A 26,706-nucleotide genomic window follows, 5' to 3' on the forward strand; every position below is an offset into this window, starting at 1 on the left:
TAAAACTCACCTTGGCAGTTTTTTTTTTCGCTTTCTGTTGTGGTTGTGTTGTTCGCTTTTGTTGTAAACTGTGAAGTTGTCGAATTTCTGCTAGCAAGGAACTCGTCGAAACAAGCGAATGATTTTTATAGCTGAAAACAGACATCAAGGCCCTTTCTTCTCAGGATCTCCTTACATAAATATAGACGTGAATGAATATATAATGGTAGTGTAGATCCTCTATAGTCCTCCTCTATAGTCCTCTTTTTAGCTGTTGCTACGGGCGGGATTCACGAACACTCGGGTAGATTTTACTATCGACTCGTACTTCAGACAAAACGGTTCCTAAAAGACTTCAGTCCATTTAAATCCACATATTTTCTCATTAAATACTGCCTTTTTTCTGTGAACATACAAACTTTGAACTAAAAGCACATAAAAGCGTAAGACCGAGAGGGGCCTGAGAGTTGCACGGCTGGATTACTGGCTGGCTGATTTGTGACACCACAGGGTAACCGCGCGATGACCACAAAACCAAGTCGCATAGCTTACCATATTTCTATACCTATGGAGCTCCGCGCGCGGCCTGTGGCCGCGCTGGCTCCGCTAATAAAGACTACATATGATGACTACTGTATATAATGGCTAAACGACGAAGTGGAAAGGATCTAGAACTTCTGGTTGTGCTAAACCATATCTGTGTCACATACATAGTGAAACAAGTGTGTCCTTTTTTCACTTGTTACCATCCTTTGTACAAATAACGGCAAGTAGAGCAAATCCGTCCGGACCTAGCCCTTTGTAGGAGCTCTCGAACATTGGCATCGTCTTTTCCGTCACTATCTTTGTAATATGCCCTCCCTGAATTATCAACTTCTCTGTCACTCTCTGACCTATCATCTCCACCACTCTCTGACTTATTATCTACATCACTCTCTGACCTATCATCTCCGTCCCTCTCTGACTTATCATCTCTATTACTCTCTGACTTATCATCTCCATCACTCTCCGACTTATCATCTCCATCACTCTCTGACCTATCATCTCCATCACTCTCTGACTTATCATCTCCATCACTCTCTGACCTATCATCTCCATCACTCTCTGACCTATCATCTCCATCACTCTCTGACCTATCATCTCCATCACTCTCTGACCTATCATCATCACTCTCTGACCTATCATATCCATCACTCTCTGACCTATCATATCCATCACTCTCTGACCTATCATCTCCATCACTCTCTGACCTATCATATCCATCACTCTCTGACCTATCATATCCATCACTCTCTGACCTATCATATCCATCACTCTCTGACCTATCATCTCCATCACTCTCTGACCTATCATATCCATCACTCTCTGACCTATCATATCCATCACTCTCTGACCTATCATATCCATCACTCTCTGACCTATCATCTCCATCACTCTCTGACCTATCATCTCCATCACTCTCTGACTTATCATCTCCATCTCATTTATTGCAAGCACTTCATCCTCCTACTTCCCCTTGTTTTTTTTTATAATAATAATGATAACATATTGTGAAAGTACCACAACTGTGATTTATTTCAAAATTGTTGCATTGCTTGCAGGGAAAATGCCAAATTGCACAATTTACATCGAGTAAAATTTAACAACATAAAATAATTAATAATATAATAATATACATGCACAAAATCCTCGATTGTGGTTGGCTTAGAGCAGTGCCGTGCAGATGGTATTCAGTGCAAAAACTTGTAACACAGTGCAATTACATACATACTTAAGAATCAATTAATCAATGATACTAGAAAATCGAGCGCATTTGCTGAAGAATTGTTTGCGGTAAAATTAATTTAAAAAAATTTAATGTCATTACAAGTCATTAATTGATTTTTCTCATATGATACAGGATTTTCCTCTGTTATTTACATATTAGGCCAAGTTTAAATGTGATTTAATCAAAATAAAATAAGAAATATAGGGAACAGAACACAGGCCAGTACCCAGGATTTTTCTTGAGGGGATGTGAAATAATTTCTCCGGGAAGGGGAGTACCCCCGAAAAAAAGGATTTTTTTATGCCTTTGCAGGATATTCATTGTCGTATTTGGCTACATACCAGACTGATCAACAGTAGCTTATGCTTTATAGTTTTGTCTACAAATAGCATGGTATTGAGAACCAAAAGTGGTCCATTTTCGTATTTGTGCATTTTCCCAGTGTTTTATAATATTTATAAGCTTTGGCTTTGTAGCATGTTTGTTTCGCAAACAACAGCTGAAGGAATTAAATTATTTTCCAGTACATGCACGCATTCCCACTTTCACGCCATTCGATTTTAGACCAATTTAGAGAACTTTAGCTCCGCTATGACTATTTATTATTATCTATTTATCTATTTATCTATTTATCTATTTATCTATTTATCTATTTATCTATTTATCTATTTATCTATTTATCTATTTATCTATTTATCTATTTATCTATTTATCTATTTATCTATTTATCTATTTATCTATTTATCTATTTATCTATTTATCTATTTATCTATTTATTTATTTATTTATTTATAAAAGTCTAGTTCTAATTTGTAAGGACCTTCTAGGATCAGTGCAAACTAGTTGTTGAGGTGAAAGAAACTAAAAAAATAATTTCCCCTCAGAAAGAAAGATAATTTACAAAACTAACCTTTATTGTTCTTACCAAGCAAAAATCAAAGCAGAGAAAATATGAGAGATAACATACTATCGTTTACTCTTTTTGCCTTTTAGTCCGGCTCAGATTCGGTAATATTACAAAAAATGATGATTTAGACAGAAATAGAAGAAGCAGAATTGGTTTTGTTCAAACTATTCACATTTTAGAGATTCATTTTTGAGTACACCATGATTATGAAAAAATAACTCTTAAAATACATACTATGGTAAAGGAAACAACAGTTTAAATTCAGAATAAACTGAACATGAACGAATAAGTAACATCTAATCCTAAAGTACTGAATCAGAAGCGATAAATTTGTTTAACTTTGAAAACGTACCATTTCATTTGTTTCAATTTGGCGAGAAACAAACATTAATAATTATAATTTTGCTGCTTTATTGTCTTCGATTTTTTCGTCTTTAGACATGGGTCCTTTCTTATATTTTAGGCTTTTGTCTTTCTTTCATAGACTTTCTTTATTCTTTCGGTATTGTAATCAGTCTTCCACCATGTTATAACCATTTTGTTGAAGGTGAAATTCGACAGCGGACTAAGAGAAAATTGTAGATTTCTTGATTTACGGAATCCATGACTGTAATAGAGTTTCTCTAATTGTTTTCCCACTTGTTTGTGTTTTTCTCAAGTGGAGGCGACCGTGTCAGCAAAGCGTGGTTACATAGCTTGCGCAGGCAGGCGAGAACCACAAGACTCCCGTGCAATGACAAAAAAACTCAGTCGCATAGTTTTATGAACTTAGGACCTTCCCCCAAAGAATCCCCCCCCCCCCCCCTGAGACACGTCCCCTAAAACTCATGGGTACGAAAACTTCTATAACTCTACTCCAAAAAGACACAACAACAAAATATTGATTACTTATATCATATCTCACTCATCAGACTCACCGTAGGTTACTTATACCATATCTCACTCATGGGATCCACTGTAGAGTGACTTCTGGAAAATCTCACTCGTGGGGTCCACTGTAGGATGGCTTATACTATATCTCACTCATGGGATCCACTGTAGGATGGCTTATAGCAAATCTCACTCATGGGGTCCACTGTAGGATGGCTTATAGCAAATCTCACTCATGGGGTCCACTGTAGGATGACTTATACCATATCTCACTCATGGGGTCCACTGTAGGATGGCTTATACCATATCTCACTCGTGGGGTCCACTGTAGGATGGCTTATACCATATCTCACTCATGGGGTCCACTGTAGGATGGCTTATACCATATCTCACTCGTGGGGTCCACTGTAGGATGGCTTATAGCAAATCTCACTCATGGGGTCCACTGTAGGATGACTTATACCATATCTCACTCGTGGGATCCACTGTAGGATGGCTTATAGCAAATCTCACTCATGGGGTCCACTGTAGGATGGCTTATACCATATCTCACTCGTGGGGTCCACTGTAGGATGGCTTATAGCAAATCTCACTCATGGGGTCCACTGTAGGATGGCTTATAGCAAATCTCACTCATGGGGTCCACTGTAGGATGGCTTATAGCAAATCTCACTCATGGGGTCCACTGTAGGATGGCTTATAGCAAATCTCACTCATGGGGTCCACTGTAGGATGGCTTATACCATATCTCACTCATGGGGTCCACTGTAGGATGACTTATACCATATCTCACTCGTGGGATCCACTGTAGGATGGCTTATAGCAAATCTCACTCATGGGGTCCACTGTAGGATGGCTTATAGCAAATCTCACTCATGGGGTCCACTGTAAGATGGCTTATAGCAAATCTCACTCATGGGGTCCACTGTAGGATGGCTTATACCATATCTCACTCATGGGGTCCACTGTAGGATGGCTTATAGCAAATCTCACTCATGGGGTCCACTGTAGGATGGCTTATACCATATCTCACTCATGGGGTCCACTGTAGGATGACTTATACCATATCTCACTCATGGGATCCACTGTAGGATGGCTTATACCATATCTCACTCATGGGATCCACTGTAGGATGGCTTATAGCAAATCTCACTCATGGGGTCCACTGTAGGATGGCTTATACCATATCTCACTCGTGGGGTCCACTGTAGGATGGCTTATAGCAAATCTCACTCATGGGGTCCACTGTAGGATGACTTATACCATATCTCACTCGTGGGATCCACTGTAGGATGGCTTATAGCAAATCTCACTCATGGGGTCCACTGTAGGATGGCTTATACCATATCTCACTCGTGGGGTCCACTGTAGGATGGCTTATAGCAAATCTCACTCATGGGGTCCACTGTAGGATGGCTTATAGCAAATCTCACTCATGGGGTCCACTGTAGGATGGCTTATAGCAAATCTCACTCATGGGGTCCACTGTAGGATGGCTTATACCATATCTCACTCATGGGGTCCACTGTAGGATGACTTATACCATATCTCACTCGTGGGATCCACTGTAGGATGGCTTATAGCAAATCTCACTCATGGGGTCCACTGTAGGATGGCTTATAGCAAATCTCACTCATGGGGTCCACTGTAAGATGGCTTATAGCAAATCTCACTCATGGGGTCCACTGTAGGATGGCTTATACCATATCTCACTCATGGGGTCCACTGTAGGATGGCTTATAGCAAATCTCACTCATGGGGTCCACTGTAGGATGGCTTATACCATATCTCACTCATGGGGTCCACTGTAGGATGACTTATACCATATCTCACTCATGGGATCCACTGTAGGATGGCTTATACCATATCTCACTCATGGGATCCACTGTAGGATGGCTTATAGCAAATCTCACTCATGGGGTCCACTGTAGGATGGCTTATAGCAAATCTCACTCATGGGATCCACTGTAGGATGGCTTATAGCAAATCTCACTCATGGGATCCACTGTAGGATGGCTTATAGCAAATCTCACTCGTGGGGTCCACTGTAGAGTGACTTCTGGAAAATCTTTCTCATGGGATCCACTGTAGGATGGCTTATAGCAAATCTCACTCATGGGGTCCACTGTAGGATGGCTTATACCATATCTCACTCGTGGGATCCACTGTAGGATGGCTTATAGCAAATCTCACTCATGGGGTCCACTGTAGGATGGCTTATAGCAAATCTCACTCATGGGGTCCACTGTAGGATGGCTTATACCATATCTCACTCATGGGGTCCACTGTAGGATGACTTATACCATATCTCACTCGTGGGATCCACTGTAGGATGGCTTATACCATATCTCACTCGTGGGATCCACTGTAGGATGGCTTATAGCAAATCTCACTCATGGGATCCACTGTAGGATGGCTTATAGCAAATCTCACTCATGGGGTCCACTGTAGGATGGCTTATAGCAAATCTCACTCGTGGGATCCACTGTAGGATGGCTTATAGCAAATCTCAAGTGTTTTAGTACAGTTCTGCATGTTACATAGAGTGGTATTCTCAGATTTTTTTTCTGATTTACAGATAATCCCAAAAACAAACCTCGTCTACCAATGCAAGGTAACAATTAATCTGTGAATTTTCTAGTACTTTTATCAACTAGTGTATCTTTTTCTCCTTCTATACCCAGAAACTGTTCACAGTATCCTGTAGTTATTTATTTTGTCTGTGCTATCTGCTGGCCCTATATGCTCTTGCTTGTTGTTAGAAGGAAAGGATTTTTTAATGGACCAGTACAACTATAAAAACGTATTCCTTTATTTAAAAAAAAATTTTGGAAGATAATAAGACATTTTAAATTAGATTAAAATTTGTGTTCATGTCATAAAAAGCGATGTAATTGTTTATCCAGGGCCACTAATGCCTCTGCATTAACTGCCAGTTGATATTGTTAAGATTGAATTAACGTTTATTGATTATTGTGTTCATTTTTTGTTTTGTATATAACCAGAAGACTTATGAATGTGTTGTAGTTGATTTAAAAAAGAAGGACAAGAAAGCCAAGTTGAAAAAGAAATTAAAGCAGAAGCTACAGCAAAAACAGGAACGCCAAGCGAGTGCCAAGAAGCAAGAAATAAAGCAAAATACTATGAGTGAACCAGTACCTCTGTCAGACCTGTAAGTAAAAACCTGTCGAACCTGTAAGTAAAACCCTATCAGACCTTTAAAACCTGTCAGACCTGTGAGTAAACACCTCTCAGACTTGTAACCAAAAACCTGTCAAACCTGTAAGTAAAACCCTATCAGACCTGGCGCCCGTTTCTCGAAACACCCGAGAATTCTCGGGCTCGAAAACTTTATTTTTCATTTTTGCCCAAAATTTCGCATGTTCTCCTTTTTGAGAACCGCTTTCATGTTTTAGAACAGTTTGAACTTCCTCTTGGTTCATATTCCAAATGATTTCACTCAATAGGGCTATTTTCGAAGCTATGCTGATGCCAGAAAGTTACCCGAAAAGTATCGGGTGACTGCGAGGTCCCGAGAACTTTCTTAATATTTAAGCCATGTGAATTTCGGGCCTGAGAAGTTCGGGAAAGTTCAAAATCTATAAATCTATAAAGGGAATCATCTTTTACATGATCTTTGTGGTCAAATACGATGTTTGACGATATTTCAACACATTGAGATACCATAAATTTTATAGAAATTAGCCAGCTTTTCAAATTTAAGGAATAAATGTTGTGAGAAAGGAGGCCCTGTAAGTAATAGCTTGTCAATTTTTTTAACCTGTGTCGAATTTTTTTTTGGCATATTAAAAGAGCTTGAGCCTCTTAGCCACGACTAATGGTTGATACGTAGCACAGTTGAAATATTACACTTCAAATGGAATCACTCAAAATACCCAAATAGTCATGTTCTTAAACCAGAAAATAAATATGGTAGTCAATTACAAATGGTTACTACATAACGCCTCAAATGGTTAATAGTTTTACTTATTATTTCTCTGCACAGGCCGCCTGCACCAAGTGGAAAATTATCCTGCTTCTTTAGCTTATTACGAGAAGTTTTCTACACCCTCCAAGACCTCAAGGGAACACTACAAAAGGTGCTTTAAAGATGCAAATGCAATTTATTGCCTTTTCGTTGCTTTGGACCAATGTGTACTCACGACGATGGGTGGAAATCTAAACAAAAAGCAAAGGAACTTGTGTCAATTGTTTCAAAAATTCAAATCTAAAATCATTCCTATCTACATACATCTACATACATATATTAATAATGTCTTTGTATCAGATACTGTTTTGTTACAAAATTCGCTAAATTGGCAACCTGTGTAAATAAAGTAAAAACACAATTCAGGCAGATTTAGTCATGCATTTGTATTACAGATTATATCCACTAAAAGTAACCTTTAGTTTCTTTTCGCAGATTGAGGAGCAAGTCCGCTCCTGGCAGGTGAGATATTAATATAATGAGCAAAATGCAAATAGTCTATCCCCTCTTCAGGACTAAGTTGCCTTCAGGACTAGTAAAGTTGCCTTCAGGACTAGTAGAGTTGCCTTCAGGACTAGTAGAGTTGCCTTCAGGACTAGCAGAGTTGCCTTCAGGACTAGTAGAGTTGCCTTCAGGACTAGTAGAGTTGCCTTCAGGACTAGCAGAGTTGCCTTCAGGACTAGTAGAGTTGCCTTCAGGACTAGTAGAGTTGCCTTCAGGACTAGCAGAGTTGCCTTCAGGACTAGTAGAGTTGCCTTCAGGACTAGCAGAGTTGCCTTCAGGACTAGTAGAGTTGCCTTCAGGACTAGCAGAGTTGCCTCCAGGACTAGTAGAGTTGCCTTCAGGACTAGTAGAGTTACCTTCAGGACTAGTAGAGTTGCCTTCAGGACTAGTAGAGTTGCCTTCAGGACTAGCAGAGTTGCCTTCAGGACTAGTAGAGTTGCCTTCAGGACTAGCAGAGTTGCCTCCAGGACTAGCAGAGTTGCCTTCAGGACTAGTAGAGTTGCCTTCAGGACTAGCAGAGTTGCCTTCAGGACTAGTAGAGTTGCCTTCAGGACTAGTAGAGTTGCCTTCAGGACTAGTAGAGTTGCCTTCAGGACTAGTAGAGTTGCCTTAAGGACTAGTAGAGTTGCCTTCAGGACTAGCAGAGTTGCCTTCAGGACTAGTAGAGTTGCCTTCAAGACTAGTAGAGTTGCCTTCAGGACTAGCAGAGTTGCCTTCAGGACTAGCAGAATTGCCTTCAGGACTAGCAGAATTGCCTTCAGGACTAGTAGAGTTGCCCTCAGGACTAGTAGAGTTGCCTTCAGGACTAGTAGAGTTGCCTTCAGTACTAGCAGAGTTGCCTTCAGGACTAGTAGAGTTGCCTTCAGGACTAGCAGAGTTGCCTTCAGTAGTGTTAGAGTTGCCTTTAGACTAGTAGAGTTGCCTAGTAGAGTTGCCTTCAGGACTAGTAGAGTTGCCTTCAGGACTAGTAGAGTTGCCTTCAGGACTAGCAGAGTTGCCTTCAGGACTAGTAGAGTTGCCTTCAGGACTAGCAGAGTTGCCTTCAGGACTAGTAGAGTTGCCTTCAGGACTAGCAGAGTTGCCTTCAGGACTAGAAGAGTTGCCTTCAGAACTAGTAGAGTTGCCTTCAGGACTAGCAGAGTTGCCTCCAGGACTGTTAGAGTTGCCTTCAGGACTAGTAGAGTTGCCTTCAGGACTAGCAGAGTTGCCTTCAGGACTAGCAGAGTTGCCTTCAGGACTAGTAGAGTTGCCTTCAGGACTAGTAGAGTTGCCTTCAGGACTAGTAGAGTTGCCTTCAGGACTAGCAGAGTTGCCTTCAGGACTAGCAGAATTGCCTTCAGGACTAGCAGAATTGCCTTCAGGACTAGTAGAGTTGCCCTCAGGACTAGTAGAGTTGCCTTCAGGACTAGTAGAGTTGCCTTCAGTACTAGCAGAGTTGCCTTCAGGACTAGTAGAGTTGCCTTCAGGACTAGCAGAGTTGCCTTCAGGACTAGAAGAGTTGCCTTCAGAACTAGTAGAGTTGCCTTCAGGACTAGTAGAGTTGCCTCCAGGACTGTTAGAGTTGCCTTCAGGACTAGCAGAGTTGCCTTCAGGATTGCAGGGTTGCCTTCAGGACTAGTAGAGTTGCCTTCAGGACTAGTAGAGTTGCCTTCAGGACTAGTAGAGTTGCCTTCAGGACTAGTAGAGTTGCCTTCAGGACTAGCAGAGTTGCCTTCAGGACTAGTAGAGTTGCCTTCAGGACTAGCAGAGTTGCCTTCAGGACTAGTAGAGTTGCCTTCAGGACTAGTAGAGTTGCCTTCAGGACTAGTAGAGTTGCCTTCAGGACTAGCAGAGTTGCCTTCAGGACTAGTAGAGTTGCCTTCAGGACTAGCAGAGTTGCCTTCAGAACTAGTAGAGTTGCCTTCAGGACTAGTAGAGTTGCCTCCAGGACTGTTAGAGTTGCCTTCAGGACTAGTAGAGTTGCCTTCAGGACTAGCAGAGTTGCCTTCAGGACTAGTAGAGTTGCCTTCAGGACTAGCAGAGTTGCCTTCAGGACTAGTAGAGTTGCCTTCAGGACTAGTAGAGTTGCCTTCAGGACTAGTAGAGTTGCCTTCAGGACTAGTAGAGTTGGCTTCAGGACTAGTAGAGTTGGCTTCAGGACTAGTAGAGTTGCCTTTAGGACTAGTAGAGTTGCCTTCAGGACAAGTAGAGTTGCCTTCAGGACTAGTAGAGTTGCCTTCAGGACTAGCAGAGTTGCCTTCAGGACTAGTAGAGTTGCCTTCAGGACTAGCAGAGTTGCCTTCAGGACTAGTAGAGTTGCCTTCAGGACTAGTAGAGTTGCCTTCAGGACTAGTAGAGTTGCCTTCAGGACTAGCAGAGTTGCCTTCAGGACTAGTAGAGTTGCCTTCAGGACTAGCAGAGTTGCCTTCAGTACTGTTAGAGTTGCCTTTAGACTAGTAGAGTTGCCTTAAGGACTAGTAGAGTTGCCTTCAGGACTAGCAGAGTTGCCTTCAGGACTAGTAGAGTTGCCTTCAAGACTAGTAGAGTTGCTTTCAGGACTAGTAGAGTTGCCTTCAGGACTAGCAGAGTTGCATTCAGGACTAGTAGAGTTGCCTTCAGGACTAGTAGAGTTGCCTTCAGGACTAGCACAGTTGCCTTCAGGACTAGTAGAGTTGCCTTCAGGACTGTTAGTGTTGCCTTCAGGACTAGTAGAGTTGCCTTAAGGACTAGTAGAGTTGCCTTCAGGACTAGCAGAGTTGCCTTCAGGACTAGTATAGTTGCCTTCAGGACTAGCAGAGTTGCCTTCAGGACTAGTAGAGTTGCCTTAAGGACTAGTAGAGTTGCCTTCAGGACTGTTAGAGTTGCCTTCAGGACTAGTAGAGTTGCCTTCAGGACTAGTAGAGTTGCCTTCAGGACTACCAGAGTTGCCTTCAGGACTAGTAGAGTTGCCTTCAGGACTAGTAGAGTTGCCTTCAGGACTGTTAGTGTTGCCTTCAGGACTAGTAGAGTTGCCTTCAGGACTAGTAGAGTTGCCTTCAGGACTAGCAGAGTTGCCTTCAGGACTAGTATAGTTGCCTTCAGGACTAGCAGAGTTGCCTTAAGGACTAGTAGAGTTGCCTTCAGGACTGTTAGAGTTGCCTTCAGGACTAGTAGAGTTGCCTTCAGGACTAGTAGAGTTGCCTTCAGGACTACCAGAGTTGCCTTCAGGACTAGTAGAGTTGCCTTCAGGACTAGTAGAGTTGCCTTCAGGACCAGTAGAGTTGCCTTCAGGACTAGCAGAGTTGCCTCCAGGACTAGTAGAGTTGTCTTCAGGACTAGTAGAGTTGCCTCCAGGACTGTTAGAGTTGCCTTCAGGACTAGCAGAGTTGCCTTCAGGACTGTTAGAGTTGCCTTCAGGACTAGTAGAGTTGCCTTCAGGACTAGCAGAGTTGCCTTCAGGACTAGTAGAGTTGCCTTCAGGACTAGTAGAGTTGCCTTCAGGACTAGTAGAGTTGCCTTCAGTACTAGCAGAGTTGCCTTCAGGACTAGTAGAGTTGCCTTCAGGACTAGCAGAGTTGCCTTCAGGACTAGAAGAGTTGCCTTCAGAACTAGTAGAGTTGCCTTCAGGACTAGTAGAGTTGCCTCCAGGACTGTTAGAGTTGCCTTCAGGACTAGCAGAGTTGCCTTCAGGATTGCAGGGTTGCCTTCAGGACTAGTAGAGTTGCCTTCAGGACTAGTAGAGTTGCCTTCAGGACTAGTAGAGTTGCCTTCAGGACTAGTAGAGTTGCCTTCAGGACTAGCAGAATTGCCTTCAGGACTAGTAGAGTTGCCTTCAGGACTAGTAGAGTTGCCTTCAGGACTAGTAGAGTTGCCTTCAGGACTAGTAGAGTTGCCTTCAGGACTAGTAGAGTTGCCTTCAGGACTAGCAGAGTTGCCTTCAGGACTAGTAGAGTTGCCTTCAGGACTAGCAGAGTTGCCTTCAGGACTAGAAGAGTTGCCTTCAGAACTAGTAGAGTTGCCTGCAGGACTAGTAGAGTTGCCTCCAGGACTGTTAGAGTTGCCTTCAGGACTAGCAGAGTTGCCTTCAGGATTGCAGGGTTGCCTTCAGGACTAGTAGAGTTGCCTTCAGGACTAGTAGAGTTGCCTTCAGGACTAGTAGAGTTGCCTTCAGGACTAGTAGAGTTGCCTTCAGGACTAGTAGAGTTGCCTTCAGGACTAGCAGAATTGCCTTCAGGACTAGTAGAGTTGCCTTCAGGACTAGCAGAGTTGCCTTCAGGACTAGTAGAGTTGGCTTCAGGACTAGTAGAGTTGCCTTTAGGACTAGTAGAGTTGCCTTCAGGACAAGTAGAGTTGCCTTCAGGACTAGTAGAGTTGCCTTCAGGACTAGCAGAGTTGCCTTCAGGACTAGTAGAGTTGCCTTCAGGACTAGCAGAGTTGCCTTCAGGACTAGTAGAGTTGCCTTCAGGACTAGTAGAGTTGCCTTCAGGACTAGTAGAGTTGCCTTCAGGACTAGCAGAGTTGCCTTCAGGACTAGTAGAGTTGCCTTCAGGACTAGCAGAGTTGCCTTCAGTACTGTTAGAGTTGCCTTTAGACTAGTAGAGTTGCCTTAAGGACTAGTAGAGTTGCCTTCAGGACTAGCAGAGTTGCCTTCAGGACTAGTAGAGTTGCCTTCAAGACTAGTAGAGTTGCCTTCAGGACTAGTAGAGTTGCCTTCAGGACTAGCAGAGTTGCATTCAGGACTAGTAGAGTTGCCTTCAGTACTGTTAGAGTTGCCTTTAGACTAGTAGAGTTGCCTTAAGGACTAGTAGAGTTGCCTTCAGGACTAGCAGAGTTGCCTTCAGGACTAGTAGAGTTGCCTTCAAGACTAGTAGAGTTGCCTTCAGGACTAGTAGAGTTGCCTTCAGGACTAGCAGAGTTGCATTCAGGACTAGTAGAGTTGCCTTCAGGACTAGTAGAGTTGCCTTCAGGACTAGTAGAGTTGCCTTAAGGACTAGTAGAGTTGCCTTCAGGACTAGCAGAGTTGCCTTCAGGACTAGTAGAGTTGCCTTCAAGACTAGTAGAGTTGCCTTCAGGACTAGTAGAGTTGCCTTCAGGACTAGCAGAGTTGCATTCAGGACTAGTAGAGTTGCCTTAAGGACTAGTAGAGTTGCCTTCAGGACTAGCAGAGTTGCCTTCAGGACTAGTATAGTTGCCTTCAGGACTAGCAGAGTTGCCTTCAGGACTAGTAGAGTTGCCTTAAGGACTAGTAGAGTTGCCTTCAGGACTGTTAGAGTTGCCTTCAGGACTAGTAGAGTTGCCTTCAGGACTAGTAGAGTTGCCTTCAGGACTACCAGAGTTGCCTTCAGGACTAGTAGAGTTGCCTTCAGGACTAGTAGAGTTGCCTTCAGGACTGTTAGTGTTGCCTTCAGGACTAGTAGAGTTGCCTTAAGGACTAGTAGAGTTGCCTTCAGGACTAGCAGAGTTGCCTTCAGGACTAGTATAGTTGCCTTCAGGACTAGCAGAGTTGCCTTCAGGACTAGTAGAGTTGCCTTAAGGACTAGTAGAGTTGCCTTCAGGACTGTTAGAGTTGCCTTCAGGACTAGTAGAGTTGCCTTCAGGACTAGTAGAGTTGCCTTCAGGACTACCAGAGTTGCCTTCAGGACTAGTAGAGTTGCCTTCAGGACTAGTAGAGTTGCCTTCAGGACCAGTAGAGTTGCCTTCAGGACTAGCAGAGTTGCCTCCAGGACTGTTAGAGTTGCCTTCAGGACTAGCAGAGTTGTCTTCAGGACTAGTAGAGTTGCCTCCAGGACTAGTAGAGTTGCCTCCAGGACTGTTAGAGTTGCCTTCAGGACTAGCAGAGTTGCCTTCAGGATTGCAGGGTTGCCTTCAGGACTAGCAGAGTTGCCTTCAGGACTAGTAGAGTTGCCTTCAGGACTAGTAGAGTTGCCTTTAGACGAGTAGAGTTGCCTTCAGGACTAGTACAGTTGCCTTCAGGACTAGTACAGTTGCCTTAAAGACTAGTTCAGTTTCACGTCAATTTGCCATTGTCTGTGTAGCTATCGTTCAGTTTCACGTCAAACCATCATTGTTTGTTTAGGCATCGTACAGTTTTACTTCAAGTCCTTGGAGTGCACAGCAAGAAGATTGGGTCAAGCTTGTCTACTCATCACTTATGTACTTGTCCGGAAGCTCTGGGGGTGAGTTATCAGCAATATGCTTTACAGTCTGAGGATCCTTGACAATGTTGGTTAAGTTTTGTTTTGTTTTGACACCGCCACTGCCACCGCCAAAATCAACACCACCACCACCACCAAAATCATCACCACCACCACCACCACCACCATCAAAATCATCACCACCACCACCACCACCACCAAAATCATCACCACCACCACCAACAACAACAACAACAACAAAATCATCACCACCACCACCAACAACAAAATCATCATCATCAACATCAAAATCATCACCATCAACATCAAAATCATCATCATCAACATCAAAATCATCATCATCAACATCAAAATCATCATCATCAACATCAAAATCATTATCATCAACATCAAAATCATCATCATCAACATCAAAATCATCATCATCAAAATCATCAACATCAAAATCATCAGCATCAAAATCATCATCATCAACATCAAAATCATCATCATCAACATCAAAATCATCATCATCAACAACAAAATCATCAACAACAAAATCATCATCATCAACAACAAAATCATCATCATCAACAACAAAATCATCATCATCAACAACAAAATCATCATCATCATAAACAATTATTAGATGAGATTTTAGTGATTTTAGTCATGATAACCATCATCATAAACAATTATTGGATGAGATTTTAGTGATATCCGGAATAATCAATGTCGAACTTGTTGAATTCCTCTTGGCTGAGACACTGTTTATTCCGATATCAAAACTGAATTTAATTGTTGTTTTATTACATTGATTTAGTGAAACACACTTTCTCGAAAACAAATGTTATTCTCGTTTGCTCAAAGGCCGCCACTTATCACATTCGGATCTTTGCGCTCTAGGCCCAAGATGCATTGCGCGCCCAGAATCACTTATCTGCTATTCACTTTGTGAAGACCCTCAGATTGCGTGATTCTCAAAAAAGCGTGCCCTCTTAGCCTATTTGAATCGACATAGTGATCACAATGTATAAAAATGAATATAATCTTTATCATCATCACCATTATTTGTTCATAATGATATCTCTTGTGACCGCTTGTGTTTGTAGTTACAGCCTCAGCATTTGTTCCTTTGGTCGACTTCAAAGAGCGTCCTCAGCAGTGGAAATGGATAGGTAAGTGGAAATTAATGGATAGGTAAGAAGACATGAATGGATAGGTAAGTAGACATGAATGGAGCGGTAAGTAGACATGAATGGAGCGGTAAGTAGACATGAATGGATAGGTAAGTAGACATGAATGGAGCGGTAAGTAGACATGAATGGAGCGGTAAGTAGACATGAATGGAGCGGTAAGTAGACATGATTGGATAGGTAAGTAGACATGAATGGATAGGTAAGTAGAAATTAATGGATAGGTAAGAAGACATGAATGGATAGGTAAGTAGACATGAATGGGGCGGTAAGTAGACATGAATGGAGCGGTAAGTAGACATGAATGGAGCGGTAAGTAGACATGAATGGGGCGGTAAGTAGACATGAATGGATAGGTAAGTAGACATGAATGGATAGGTAAGTAGACATGAATGGATAGGTAAGTAGACATGAATTGATAGGTAAATAGACATGAATGGAGCGGTAAGTAGACATGAATGGATAGGTAAGTAGACATGAATGGAGCGGTAAGCAGACATGAATAGGGCGGTAAGTAGACATGAATGGATAGGTAAGTAGACATGAATGGATAGGTAAGTAGACATGAATGGATAGGTAAGTAGACATGAATGGATAGGTAGGAAGACATGAATTGATAGGTAAGTAGACATGAATGGATAGGTAAGTAGACATGAATGGATAGGTAAGTAGACATGAATGGATAGGTAAGTAGACATGAATGGATAGGTAAGTAGACATGAATGGATAGGTAAGTAGACATGAATGGATAGGTAAGTAAACATGAATGGATAGGTAAGTAAACATGAATGGATAGGTAAGTAGACATGAATGGATAGGTAAGTAGACATGAATGGAGCGGTAAGTAGACATGAATGGATAGGTAAGTAGACATGAATGGATAGGTAGGAAGACATGAATTGATAGGTAAGTAGACATGAATAGATAGGTAAGTAGACATGAATGGATAGGTAAGTAGACATGAATGGATAGGTAAGTAGACATGAATGGATAGGTAAGTAGACATGAATGGATAGGTAAGTAGACATGAATGGATAGGTAGGAAGACATGAATTGATAGGTAAGTAGACATGAATGGATAGGTAAGTAGACATGAATGGATAGGTAAGTAGACATGAATGGAGCGGTAAGTAGACATGTATGGATAGGTAAGTAGACATGAATGGGTAGGTAAGTAGACATGAATGGAGCGGTAAGTAGACATGAATGGAGCGGTAAGTAGACATGAATGGATAGGTAAGTAGACATGATTGGATAGATAAATAGACATGAATGGATAGGTAGGAAGACATGAATGGATAGGTAAGTAAACCTGATGAATGAATAGGTAAGTAGACATAAATGGATAGGTAAGTAGACATGAAAGTAGGCAGAAATGAATAATGAACATTCATTACGAGTTCATTCTCAGTTTCTGTTGATGAATAATGAATATTTATTAACCGTTCATGCTCTGTTTTTGTAGGTAATAATATATATTCATTATTAATTCATTCTCTGTTTCTGTTGTTGAATTATGATATTCATTCCAATTCCCTTTTTATACAGGAGCATTTCGTGATTCAGACGAAGAGCTAGTCAACTTGTGCCAGGACTGGCTTCAAGTTAAGGATCAACTTTCCATAAAGAAGGTACTCAGGCATGTCAGCATTGATATACCAATTAAAGGAACTATTTTCCATCATCAATATCAGCATCATCATCATCATCATCACCATCACCATCATTGTCACTATCGCCATAATCGTCATCACCATCAATATCGCCATCATCATCATCATCATCATCATCATCCCTATCGCCATCATCATCATCAACAACAAAATCATCATCATCAACAACAAAATCATCATCATCATTGTCATCACCATTGTTTTTGTCCTCTTCTTTTATCTGTATTACTCTTCCCAGACAACTTCTGAAGGAGGCAGCTCTGTCAACGCCCCAGAGGCCAGAGTGTGAGTACAGATATACATATGTTTTCGCATACTTTCTCTTATCCATATTAACCATTTGTTTACCCATCCTAAACTCTCTTTAACCATCCTACCCTTTCTTCACCCATCCTTATTTCTTTTTACCCATCCTTATCTCTTTTTACCCATCCTACCCTCTCTTTACCCATCTTACCCTTTCTTTGCCCATCCTACCCTCTCTTTACCCATCTTACCGTCTCTTATCCATCTTACCCTCTCTTTATCCATCCTACCCTCTCCTTACCCATCCTTTCCTCTTCTTACCAATTCTTCCCTCTCTTTACCCATCTTACCCTCTTTTTACCCATCCTACCCTCTCTTTACCCAACTTACCCTCTTTTAACCATCTTACCCTCTCTTTACACATCCTACCCTCTCTTTACCCATCCTACCCTCTCTTTACCCATCTTACCCTCTCTTTATCCATCCTACCCTCTCCTTACCCATCCTACCCTCTCCTTACTAATTCTTCCCTCTTTTTACCCATCTTACCCTCTCTTTACCCATCCTACCCTCTCTTTACCCAACTTACCCTCTTTTAACCATCCTACCCTCTCTTCACCCATCCTTATTTCTTTTTACCCATCCTTATCTCTTTTTACCCATCCTACCCTCTCTTTACCCATCTTACCCTTTCTTTGCCCATCCTACCCTCTCTTTACCCATCTTACCGTCTCTTATCCATCTTACCCTCTCTTTATCCATCCTACCCTCTCCTTACCCATCCTTTCCTCTTCTTACCAATTCTTCCCTCTCTTTACCCATCTTACCCTCTTTTTACCCATCCTACCCTCTCTTTACCCAACTTACCCTCTTTTAACCATCTTACCCTCTCTTTACACATCCTACCCTCTCTTTACCCATCCTACCCTCTCTTTACCCATCTTACCCTCTCTTTATCCATCCTACCCTCTCCTTACCCATCCTACCCTCTCCTTACTAATTCTTCCCTCTTTTTACCCATCTTACCCTCTCTTTACCCATCCTACCCTCTCTTTACCCAACTTACCCTCTTTTAACCATCTTACCCTCTCTTTACGCATTCTACCCTCTCTTTACCCATCCTACCCTCTCTTTACCCATCTTACCCTCTTTTTACCCATCTTACCCTCTCCTTACCCATCCTACCCTCTCCTTACCCATCTTACCCTCTCTTTACCCATCCTACCCTCTCTTTACCCATCTTACCCTCTCTTTACCCATCTTACCCTCTCTTTACCCATCCTACCCTCTCCTCACCCATCCTACCCTCTCTTTACCCATCCTACCCTCTCTTTACCCAAATTACCCTCTTTTAACCATCTTACCCTCTCTTTATCCATCCTACCCTCTTTTTGCCCATCTTACCCTCTCTTTACCCATCTTACCCTCTCCTTATCCATCCTACCCTCTCCTTACCCATCCTACCCTCTCTTTACCCATCTTACCCTCTCTTTACCCATCCTACCCTCTCTTTACCCATCTTACCCTCTCTTTACACGTCATCTTACCCTCTCTTTACCCAACTTACCCTCTTATAACCATCTTACCCTCTCTTTACCCATCCTACCCTCTCTTACCCATCCTTCCCTCTCTTTACCCATCTTACCCTCTCTTTGCCCATCCTACCCTCTCTTTACCCAACTTACCCTCTCTTTACCCATCCTACCCTCTCTTTACCCATCTTACCCTCTCTTTACACGTCATCTTACCCTCTCTTTACCCAACTTACCCTCTTATAACCATCTTACCCTCTCTTTACCCATCCTACCCTCTTTTACCCATCCTACCCTCTCCTTACCCATCCTTCCCTCTCTTTACCCATCTTACCCTCTCTTTGCCCATCCTACCCTCTCTTTACCCAACTTACCCTCTTTTAACCATCTTACCCTCTCTTTACCCATCCTACCCTCTCTTCACCCATCTTACCCTCTCTTTACCCATCTTACCCTCTCTTTACCCATCCTACCCTCTCCTCACCCATCCTACCCTCTCTTTACCCATCCTACCCTTTCTTTACCCAAATTACCCTCTTTTAACCATCTTACCCTCTCTTTATCCATCCTACCCTCTTTTTGCCCATCTTACCCTCTCTTTACCCATCTTACCCTCTCCTTATCCATCCTACCCTCTCCTTACCCATCCTACCCTCTCTTTACCCATCTTACCCTCTCTTTACCCATCCTACCCTCTCTTTACCCATCTTACCCTCTCTTTACACGTCATCTTACCCTCTCTTTACCCAACTTACCCTCTTATAACCATCTTACCCTGTCTTTACCCATCCTACCCTCTCTTTACCCATCTTACCCTCTCTTTGCCCATCCTACCCTCTCTTTACCCAACTTACCCTCTTTTAACCCAACTTACCCTCTTTTAACCATCTTACCCTCTATTTACACATCCTACCCTCTCTTTACCCATCTTACCCTCTCTTTACCCATCTTACCCTCTCTTTACCCATCTTACCCTTTCTTTACATATCTTACCCTCTCTACCCATCTTACCCTCTCTTTACCCATCCTACCCTCTCTTCACCCATCTTACCCTCTCTTTACCCATCCTACCCTCTCCTTACCCATCCTACCCTCTCTTACCCATCTTACCCTCTCCTTACCCATGCTACCCTCTCTTTACCCATGCTACCCTCTCTTTACCCATCTTACCCTCTCTTTACCCATCCTACCCTCTCTTTACCCATCTTACCCTCTCTTTACTATTCCTACCCTTTCCTTACCCATCCTACCCTCTCCTAACCAATCCTTCCCTCTCTTTACCCATCTTACCTTCTCTTTACCCATCCTACCCTCTCTTTACCCAACTTACCCTCTTTTAACCATCTTACCCTCTCTTTACACATCCTACCTTCTCTTTACCCACCCTACCCTCTGTTTACCCAACTTACCCTCTTTTACCCATCCTACCCTCTCCTTACCCATCCTACCCTCTCTTTACCCATCCTTCCCTCTCTTTACCCAAATTACCCTCTCTTTACCCATCTTACCCTCTCTTTACCCATCCTACCCTCTCCTCACCCATCCTACCCTCTCTTTACCCATCCTACCCTCTCTTTACCCAAATTACCCTCTTTTAACCATCTTACCCTCTCTTTACCCATCCTACCCTCTCTTAACCCAAATTACCCTCTCTTTACCCATCCTACCCTCTCTTTACCCATCTTACCCTCTCTTCACCCATCTTACCCTCTCCTTACCCATCCTACCCTCTCCTTACCCATCCTACCCTCTCTTTACCCATTTTACCCTCTTTTTACCCATCTTACCCTCTCTTTACCCATCCTACCCTCTCTTTACCTAACTTACCCTCTCTTTACCCATCCTACCCTCTCTTTACCCATCCTACCCTCTCTTTACCCATCTTACCCTCTCTTCACCCATCCTACCTTCTCTTTACCCATCCTACCCTCTCTTTACCCATCTTACCGTCTCCTTACCCATCCTACCTTCTCCTTACCCATCCTACCCTCTCTTTACCCATCCTACCCTCTCTTTACCCATCTTACCCTCTCTTTACCCATCCTTCCCTCTCTTTACCCATCTTACCCTCTCTTTATCCATCGTACCCTCTCCTTACCCAACCTACCCTCTCCTTACCAATCCTTCCCTCTCTTTACCCATCTTACCCTCTCTTTACCCATCGTACCCTCTCCTTACCCATCGTACCCTCTCTTTACCCAACTTACCCTCTTTTAACCATCTTACCCTCTATTTTACACTCTATTTACACATCCTACCCTCTCTTTACCCATCTTACCCTCTCTTTACCCATCTTACCCTCTTTTTACCCATCTTACCCTTTCTTTACATATCTTACCCTCTCTACCCATCTTACCCTCTGTTTACATATCTTACCCTCTCTTTTCCCATTTTACCATCTCTTTACCCATCCTACCCTCTCCTTACCCATCTTGTAATCTCTTTACATGTCATCTTACCCTCTCTTTGCCCATCTTACCCTCTCTTTACACGTCATCTTACCCTCTTACCCATCTTAACCTCTCTTTACATGTCATCTTACCCTCTCTTTACCCATATAAACCTTTCTTTACACATCATCTTATTCTCTCTTTACCCATCATATCCTATCTTTACCCATCCTACCCTCTATTTACCTGTCTCTGTGTGGTGAAATACCTACTAACGTTATTTTACTACGTTTTCTCAAATTTGGGGGAACAGCAATCTTTAACCTTTTATTTAGACATTCTTCCATTCACAGTAAAACCGACTATGTGGTTCGGCCAAGTACTAATAGTGAAAGAGAGATATTCAGGGCGCAGGTAAAGGAGGACAATATTAGCGTAAACAATTTGTGAATGATGTAGAAAATATGTTCGATGTTAACAGGGTGGACCTACGAGGTTGGGCTAGAGCTAGGATTTCAAGGAAAAAATGAAATGGAACACCGCTATAACGTGGGTTTCTGGTGTATATTAATATAGTGTGTAGTCTTTGTTCTGGTGTACATTAATATAGTGTGTAGTCTTTGTGCTGGTGTATATTAATATAGTGTGTAGTCTTTGTGCTGGTGTATATTAATATAGTGTGTAGTCTTTGTGCTGGTGTATATTAATATAGTGTGTAGTCTTTTTGCTGGTGTATATTAATATAGTGTGTAGTCTTTGAGAATAAGGGAGGCTGTGTCCTTTCAGCGAATCCTGAGATTCAAACTACTGTAAAGTTGGGTTTCTATTGAGTGCATTCTTTATCCCAAGTCAGTTGTTTTAATACAAGCAAGCGTACAATTCGTTGTGTTTATGCCCGTATATAAACACGAGCGTACAATTTCTTGTGTGTTTATGTTAATACCAGCATACAATTCCTTGTGTGTTATGCCCTTATATAGACACGAGCGTACAATTCCTTGTGTGCTTATACCCTTATATAGACACAAGCGTACAATTCCTTGTGTGTTATACCCTTATATAGACAGAAGCGTACAATTCCTTGTGTGCTTATACCCTTATATAGACACGAGCGTACAATTCCTTGTGTGTTATACCCTTATATAGACACAAGCGTACAATTCCTTGTGTGTTATACCCTTATATAGACAGAAGCGTACAATTCCTTGTGTGCTTATACCCTTATATAGACACGAGCGTACAATTCCTTGTGTTATACCCTTATATAGACACAAGCGTACAATTCCTTGTGTGTTATACCCTTATATAGACACGACCGTACAATTCCTTGTGTTATACCCTTATATAGACACAAGCGTACAATTCCTTGTGTGTTATACCCTTATATAGACACAAGCGTACAATTCCTTGTGTGTTATGCCCTTATATAGACACAAGCGTACAATTCCTTATGTGCTTATGCCCTTATATAGACACAAGCGTACAATTCCTTGTGTGTTATACCCTTATATAGACACAAGCGTGCAATTCCTTGTGTTATACCCTTATATAGACACAAGCGTACAATTCCTTGTGTGTTATACCCTTATATAGACAGAAGCGTACAATTTCTTGTGTGTTATACCCTTATATAGACACGAGCGTACAATTCGTTGTGTGTTATACCCTTATATAGACACGAGCGTACAATTCCTTATGTGCTTATACCCTTATATAGACACGAGCGTACAATTCCTTGTGTGTTATACCCTTATATAGACACAAGCGTACAATTCCTTGTGTTATACCCTTATATAGACACAAGCGTACAATTCCTTGTGTGTTATACCCTTATATAGACACAAGCGTACAATTCCTTGTGTTATACCCTTATATAGACACAAGCGTACAATTCCTTGTGTGTTATACCCTTATATAGACAGAAGCGTACAATTTCTTGTGTGTTATACCCTTATATAGACACGAGCGTACAATTCGTTGTGTGTTATACCCTTATATAGACACGAGCGTACAATTCCTTATGTGCTTATGCCCTTCTATAGACACGAGCGAGCGTACAAGTCCTTGTGTGCTTGTGTCCTTTTTTAGACACAAGCGGACAATTTCTTGTGTGCTTATACCCTTATATAGACACGAGCGGACAAGGCATCTTTGTTTGGGTACATTCTTCCTTCATCCAATTAACTTGGTGTCTTGTAGGAGGCGAAGCGGTACATAAACCCACACTTGGCATACACATTTGTGATGCATGGGTTTGAGTCCATTGTTGGTCCTGTCAAGGTAAGAGATGCTCCTGTGACCAGGTCAAGTTTTCTCTAGAATGGGTTTTCCACAGTATTAAGGAGATTCATCCATTTCCAGAAAATATAATCGCTTACAGCCCTTCAATGGAGCTCAAAGTTAACCCGAATGTTTCTCAATATATATTTTATTCTAAGAAAACGACGAAAAAATTAACCGGCGAAATTTTACATGGCGGCTAAAAAAGCAAAAAAAAGTTCATTTTGAAAGTATTAAATAATCCCCGGAATGACCCCTTAAACTTACGATTAAAAAGAAAAATCGTTTGCTTTCATTTTTGGTATGCTATTAGAAATAAGAGGTAGCTAAATAGCAATGGTAAAACAATCCTTGCTTGCGTATGGATTTTTTTCAGGGGCGAATTTCAAAATAGGTAAATAACAGAGTGACTGAAAAGAAAAATACGCCAATATTTCACAGGGTGTGTTTTCTGCCGACTTTATAGTGTTTCTCTGCCCAATTTATTGCGTGGTTTCTGCTGTTTTTATAGTATGTTTTCTGCCGTTTTTATAGTGTGTTATAGTGTGTTTTCTTCCCATTGTTAGGGTGTATTTTCGAAGGAGACGAATCTAAACAAGGCCCGTGAGCACTCTCTACTCATATCCAACAGACCTCCATTCGTCACCATCCTCACCCTGGTCAGGGACGCGGCGGCGAGGCTGCCAAACGGGGAGGGCACCCGGGCCGAGGTACTCGCCTTGTTTCGTTCTGTTGTAGTATCTTTCACCAGTTGCACGCGTAAGGCACAGCCCGGGCTCCAAGTCATGTATTGTTAGTAAGCATGGTCACCGAGTCATGTATTGTTAGTAAGCATGGTCACCGAGTCATGTATTGTTAGTAAGCACGGTCACCGAGTCATGTATTATTAGTAAGCATGGTCACCGAGTCATGTATTGTTAGTAAGCACGGTCACCGTGTCATGTATTGATAGTAAGCATGGTCACCGTGTCATGTATTGTTAGTAAGCATGGTCACCGTGTCATGTATTGTTAGTAAGCACGGTCACTGAGTCATGTATTGTTAGTAAGCATGGTCACCGAGTCATGTATTGTTAGTAAGCACGGTCACCGAGTCATGTATTGTTAGTAAGCACGGTCGCCGCGTCATGTATTGTTAGTAAGCACGGTCACCGAGTCATGTATTGTTAGTAAGCACGGTCACCGAGTCATGTATTGTTAGTAAGCATGGTCACCGAGTCATGTATTGTTAGTAAGCATGGTCACCGAGTCATGTATTGTTAGTAAGCATGGTCACCGAGTCATGTATTGTTAGTAAGCATGGTCACCGAGTCATGTATTGTTAGTAAGCATGGTCACCGAGTCATGTATTGTTAGTAAGCATGGTCACCGAGTCATGTATTGTTAGTAAGCATGGTCACGGAGTCATGTATTGTTAGTAAGCATGGTCACCGAGTCATGTATTGTTAGTAAGCATGGTCACCGAGTCATGTATTGTTAGTAAGCATGGTCACCGAGTCATGTATTGTTAGTAAGCATGGTCACCGAGTCATCTATTGTTAGTAAGCATGGTCACCGAGTCATGTATTGTTAGTAAGCATGGTCACCGAGTCATGTATTGTTAGTAAGCATGGTCACCGAGTCATGTATTGTTAGTAAGCATGGTCACCGAGTCATGTATTGTTAGTAAGCATGGTCACCGAGTCATGTATTGTTAGTAAGCACGGTCACCGAGTCATGTATTGTTAGAAAGCACGGTCACCGAGTCATGTATTGTTAGAAAGCACGGTCACCGAGTCATGTATTGTTAGAAAGCATGGTCACCGAGTCATGTATTGTTAGTAAGCATGGTCACCGAGTCATGTATTGTTAGTAAGCACGGTCACCGAGTCATGTATTGTTAGTAAGCACGGTCACCGAGTCATGTATTGTTAGTAAGCATGGTCACCGAGTCATGTATTGTTAGTAAGCACGGTCACCGAGTCATGTATTGTTAGAAAGCACGGTCACCGAGTCATGTATTGTTAGAAAGCATGGTCACCGAGTCATGTATTGTTAGTAAGCATGGTCACCGAGTCATGTATTGTTAGTAAGCATGGTCACCGAGTCATGTATTGTTAGTAAGCACGGTCACCGAGTCATGTATTGTTAGTAAGCATGGTCACCGAGTCATGTATTGTTAGTAAGCACGGTCACCGAGTCATGTATTGTTAGTAAGCACGGTCACCGAGTCATGTATTGTTAGTAAGCATGGTCACCGAGTCATGTATTTTTAGTAAGCACGGTCGCCGCGTCATGTATTGTTAGTAAGCATGGTCACTGAGTCATGTATTCTTAGTAAGCACAGTCACCGAGTCATGTATTGTTAGTAAGCACAGTCACCGAGTCATGTATTGTTAGCAAGCATGGTCACCGAGTCATGTATTGTTAGTAAGCATGGTCACCGAGTCATGTATTCTTAGTAAGCACGGTCACCGAGTCATGTATTGTTAGCAAGCATGGTCACCGAGTCATGTATTGTTAGTAAGCATGGTCACCGAGTCATGTATTCTTAGTAAGCACGGTCACCGAGTCATGTATTGTTAGTAAGCACAGTCACCGAGTCATGTATTGTTAGTAAGCATGGTCACCGAGTCATGTATTGTTAGTAAGCATGGTCACCGAGTCATGTATTGTTAGTAAGCACAGTCACCGAGTCATGTATTGTTAGTAAGCACGGTCGCCGCGTCATGTATTGTTAGTAAGCACGGTCACCGAGTCATGTATTGTTAGTAAGCACGGTCGCCGCGTCATGTATTGTTAGTAAGCACAGTCACCGAGTCATGTATTGTTAGTAAACACGGTCAGCGAGTCATGTATTGTTAGTAAGCACAGTCAGCGTGTTTTGCGGCTGCCAGTTTATTGCTTCCCCTCTGGTTCTTTTATAAGTGCAGCTTAAAGGGACGGGACCTCCTGTTTAGTATCTTATCGAGGTCACTGGAAACACAGGAGAAATAACAAACAAACAAATAACAAACTCGAATCAAGGCATGGTCACTGTTGTGACAATGTTAACAAAAATGATAGGATTAATTGACTGAGGGACGTTTTTATTTTCTCAGGCCAGATTTCATGTAATCTGTGTACTGTTGCAATTATTGTAGTCTAAGTACTGTTGATTGTGAATATGTGTTTGTTTTTATGCTTCTAACCTGTTTGTTGTATGGTAATCGTTTCTCAGGTCTGCGAACTACTCAAAGACTCACAGTTCCTCAACATGGACGCTACAGATGCACAGGTGGGTCAGGATAGTAGAAAGAGCAA

The 26,706-nt window shown here is 42.2% G+C and overlaps 1 protein-coding gene across 7 annotated transcripts in view; it reads left to right on the forward strand.

Moving 5' to 3' along the window:
- LOC5502691 (nuclear factor related to kappa-B-binding protein) overlaps positions 1-26,706 on the forward strand; it is a 69,691-nt gene that overhangs the window by 24,187 nt on the left and 18,798 nt on the right. For 6 of the 7 annotated variants that reach the window (XM_048732673.1, XM_048732672.1, XM_048732670.1 and 3 more), the window contains exons 13-24: positions 6,103-6,138; positions 6,552-6,696; positions 7,531-7,624; positions 7,948-7,974; positions 14,051-14,150; positions 15,221-15,286; positions 16,853-16,935; positions 17,216-17,262; positions 21,499-21,559; positions 23,345-23,425; positions 23,992-24,135; positions 26,624-26,680. In XM_048732673.1, the coding sequence (XP_048588630.1) occupies positions 6,103-6,138; positions 6,552-6,696; positions 7,531-7,624; positions 7,948-7,974; positions 14,051-14,150; positions 15,221-15,286; positions 16,853-16,935; positions 17,216-17,262; positions 21,499-21,559; positions 23,345-23,425; positions 23,992-24,135; positions 26,624-26,680 (941 nt within the window). The remainder of the gene's footprint in view (positions 1-6,102; positions 6,139-6,551; positions 6,697-7,530; positions 7,625-7,947; positions 7,975-14,050; positions 14,151-15,220; positions 15,287-16,852; positions 16,936-17,215; positions 17,263-21,498; positions 21,560-23,344; positions 23,426-23,991; positions 24,136-26,623; positions 26,681-26,706) is intronic. The other variant, XM_048732671.1, reaches the window with a different exon arrangement.

This window comes from Nematostella vectensis, chromosome 9, assembly GCF_932526225.1.
Source record: "Nematostella vectensis chromosome 9, jaNemVect1.1, whole genome shotgun sequence".
NCBI lineage: Eukaryota > Metazoa > Cnidaria > Anthozoa > Actiniaria > Edwardsiidae > Nematostella > Nematostella vectensis.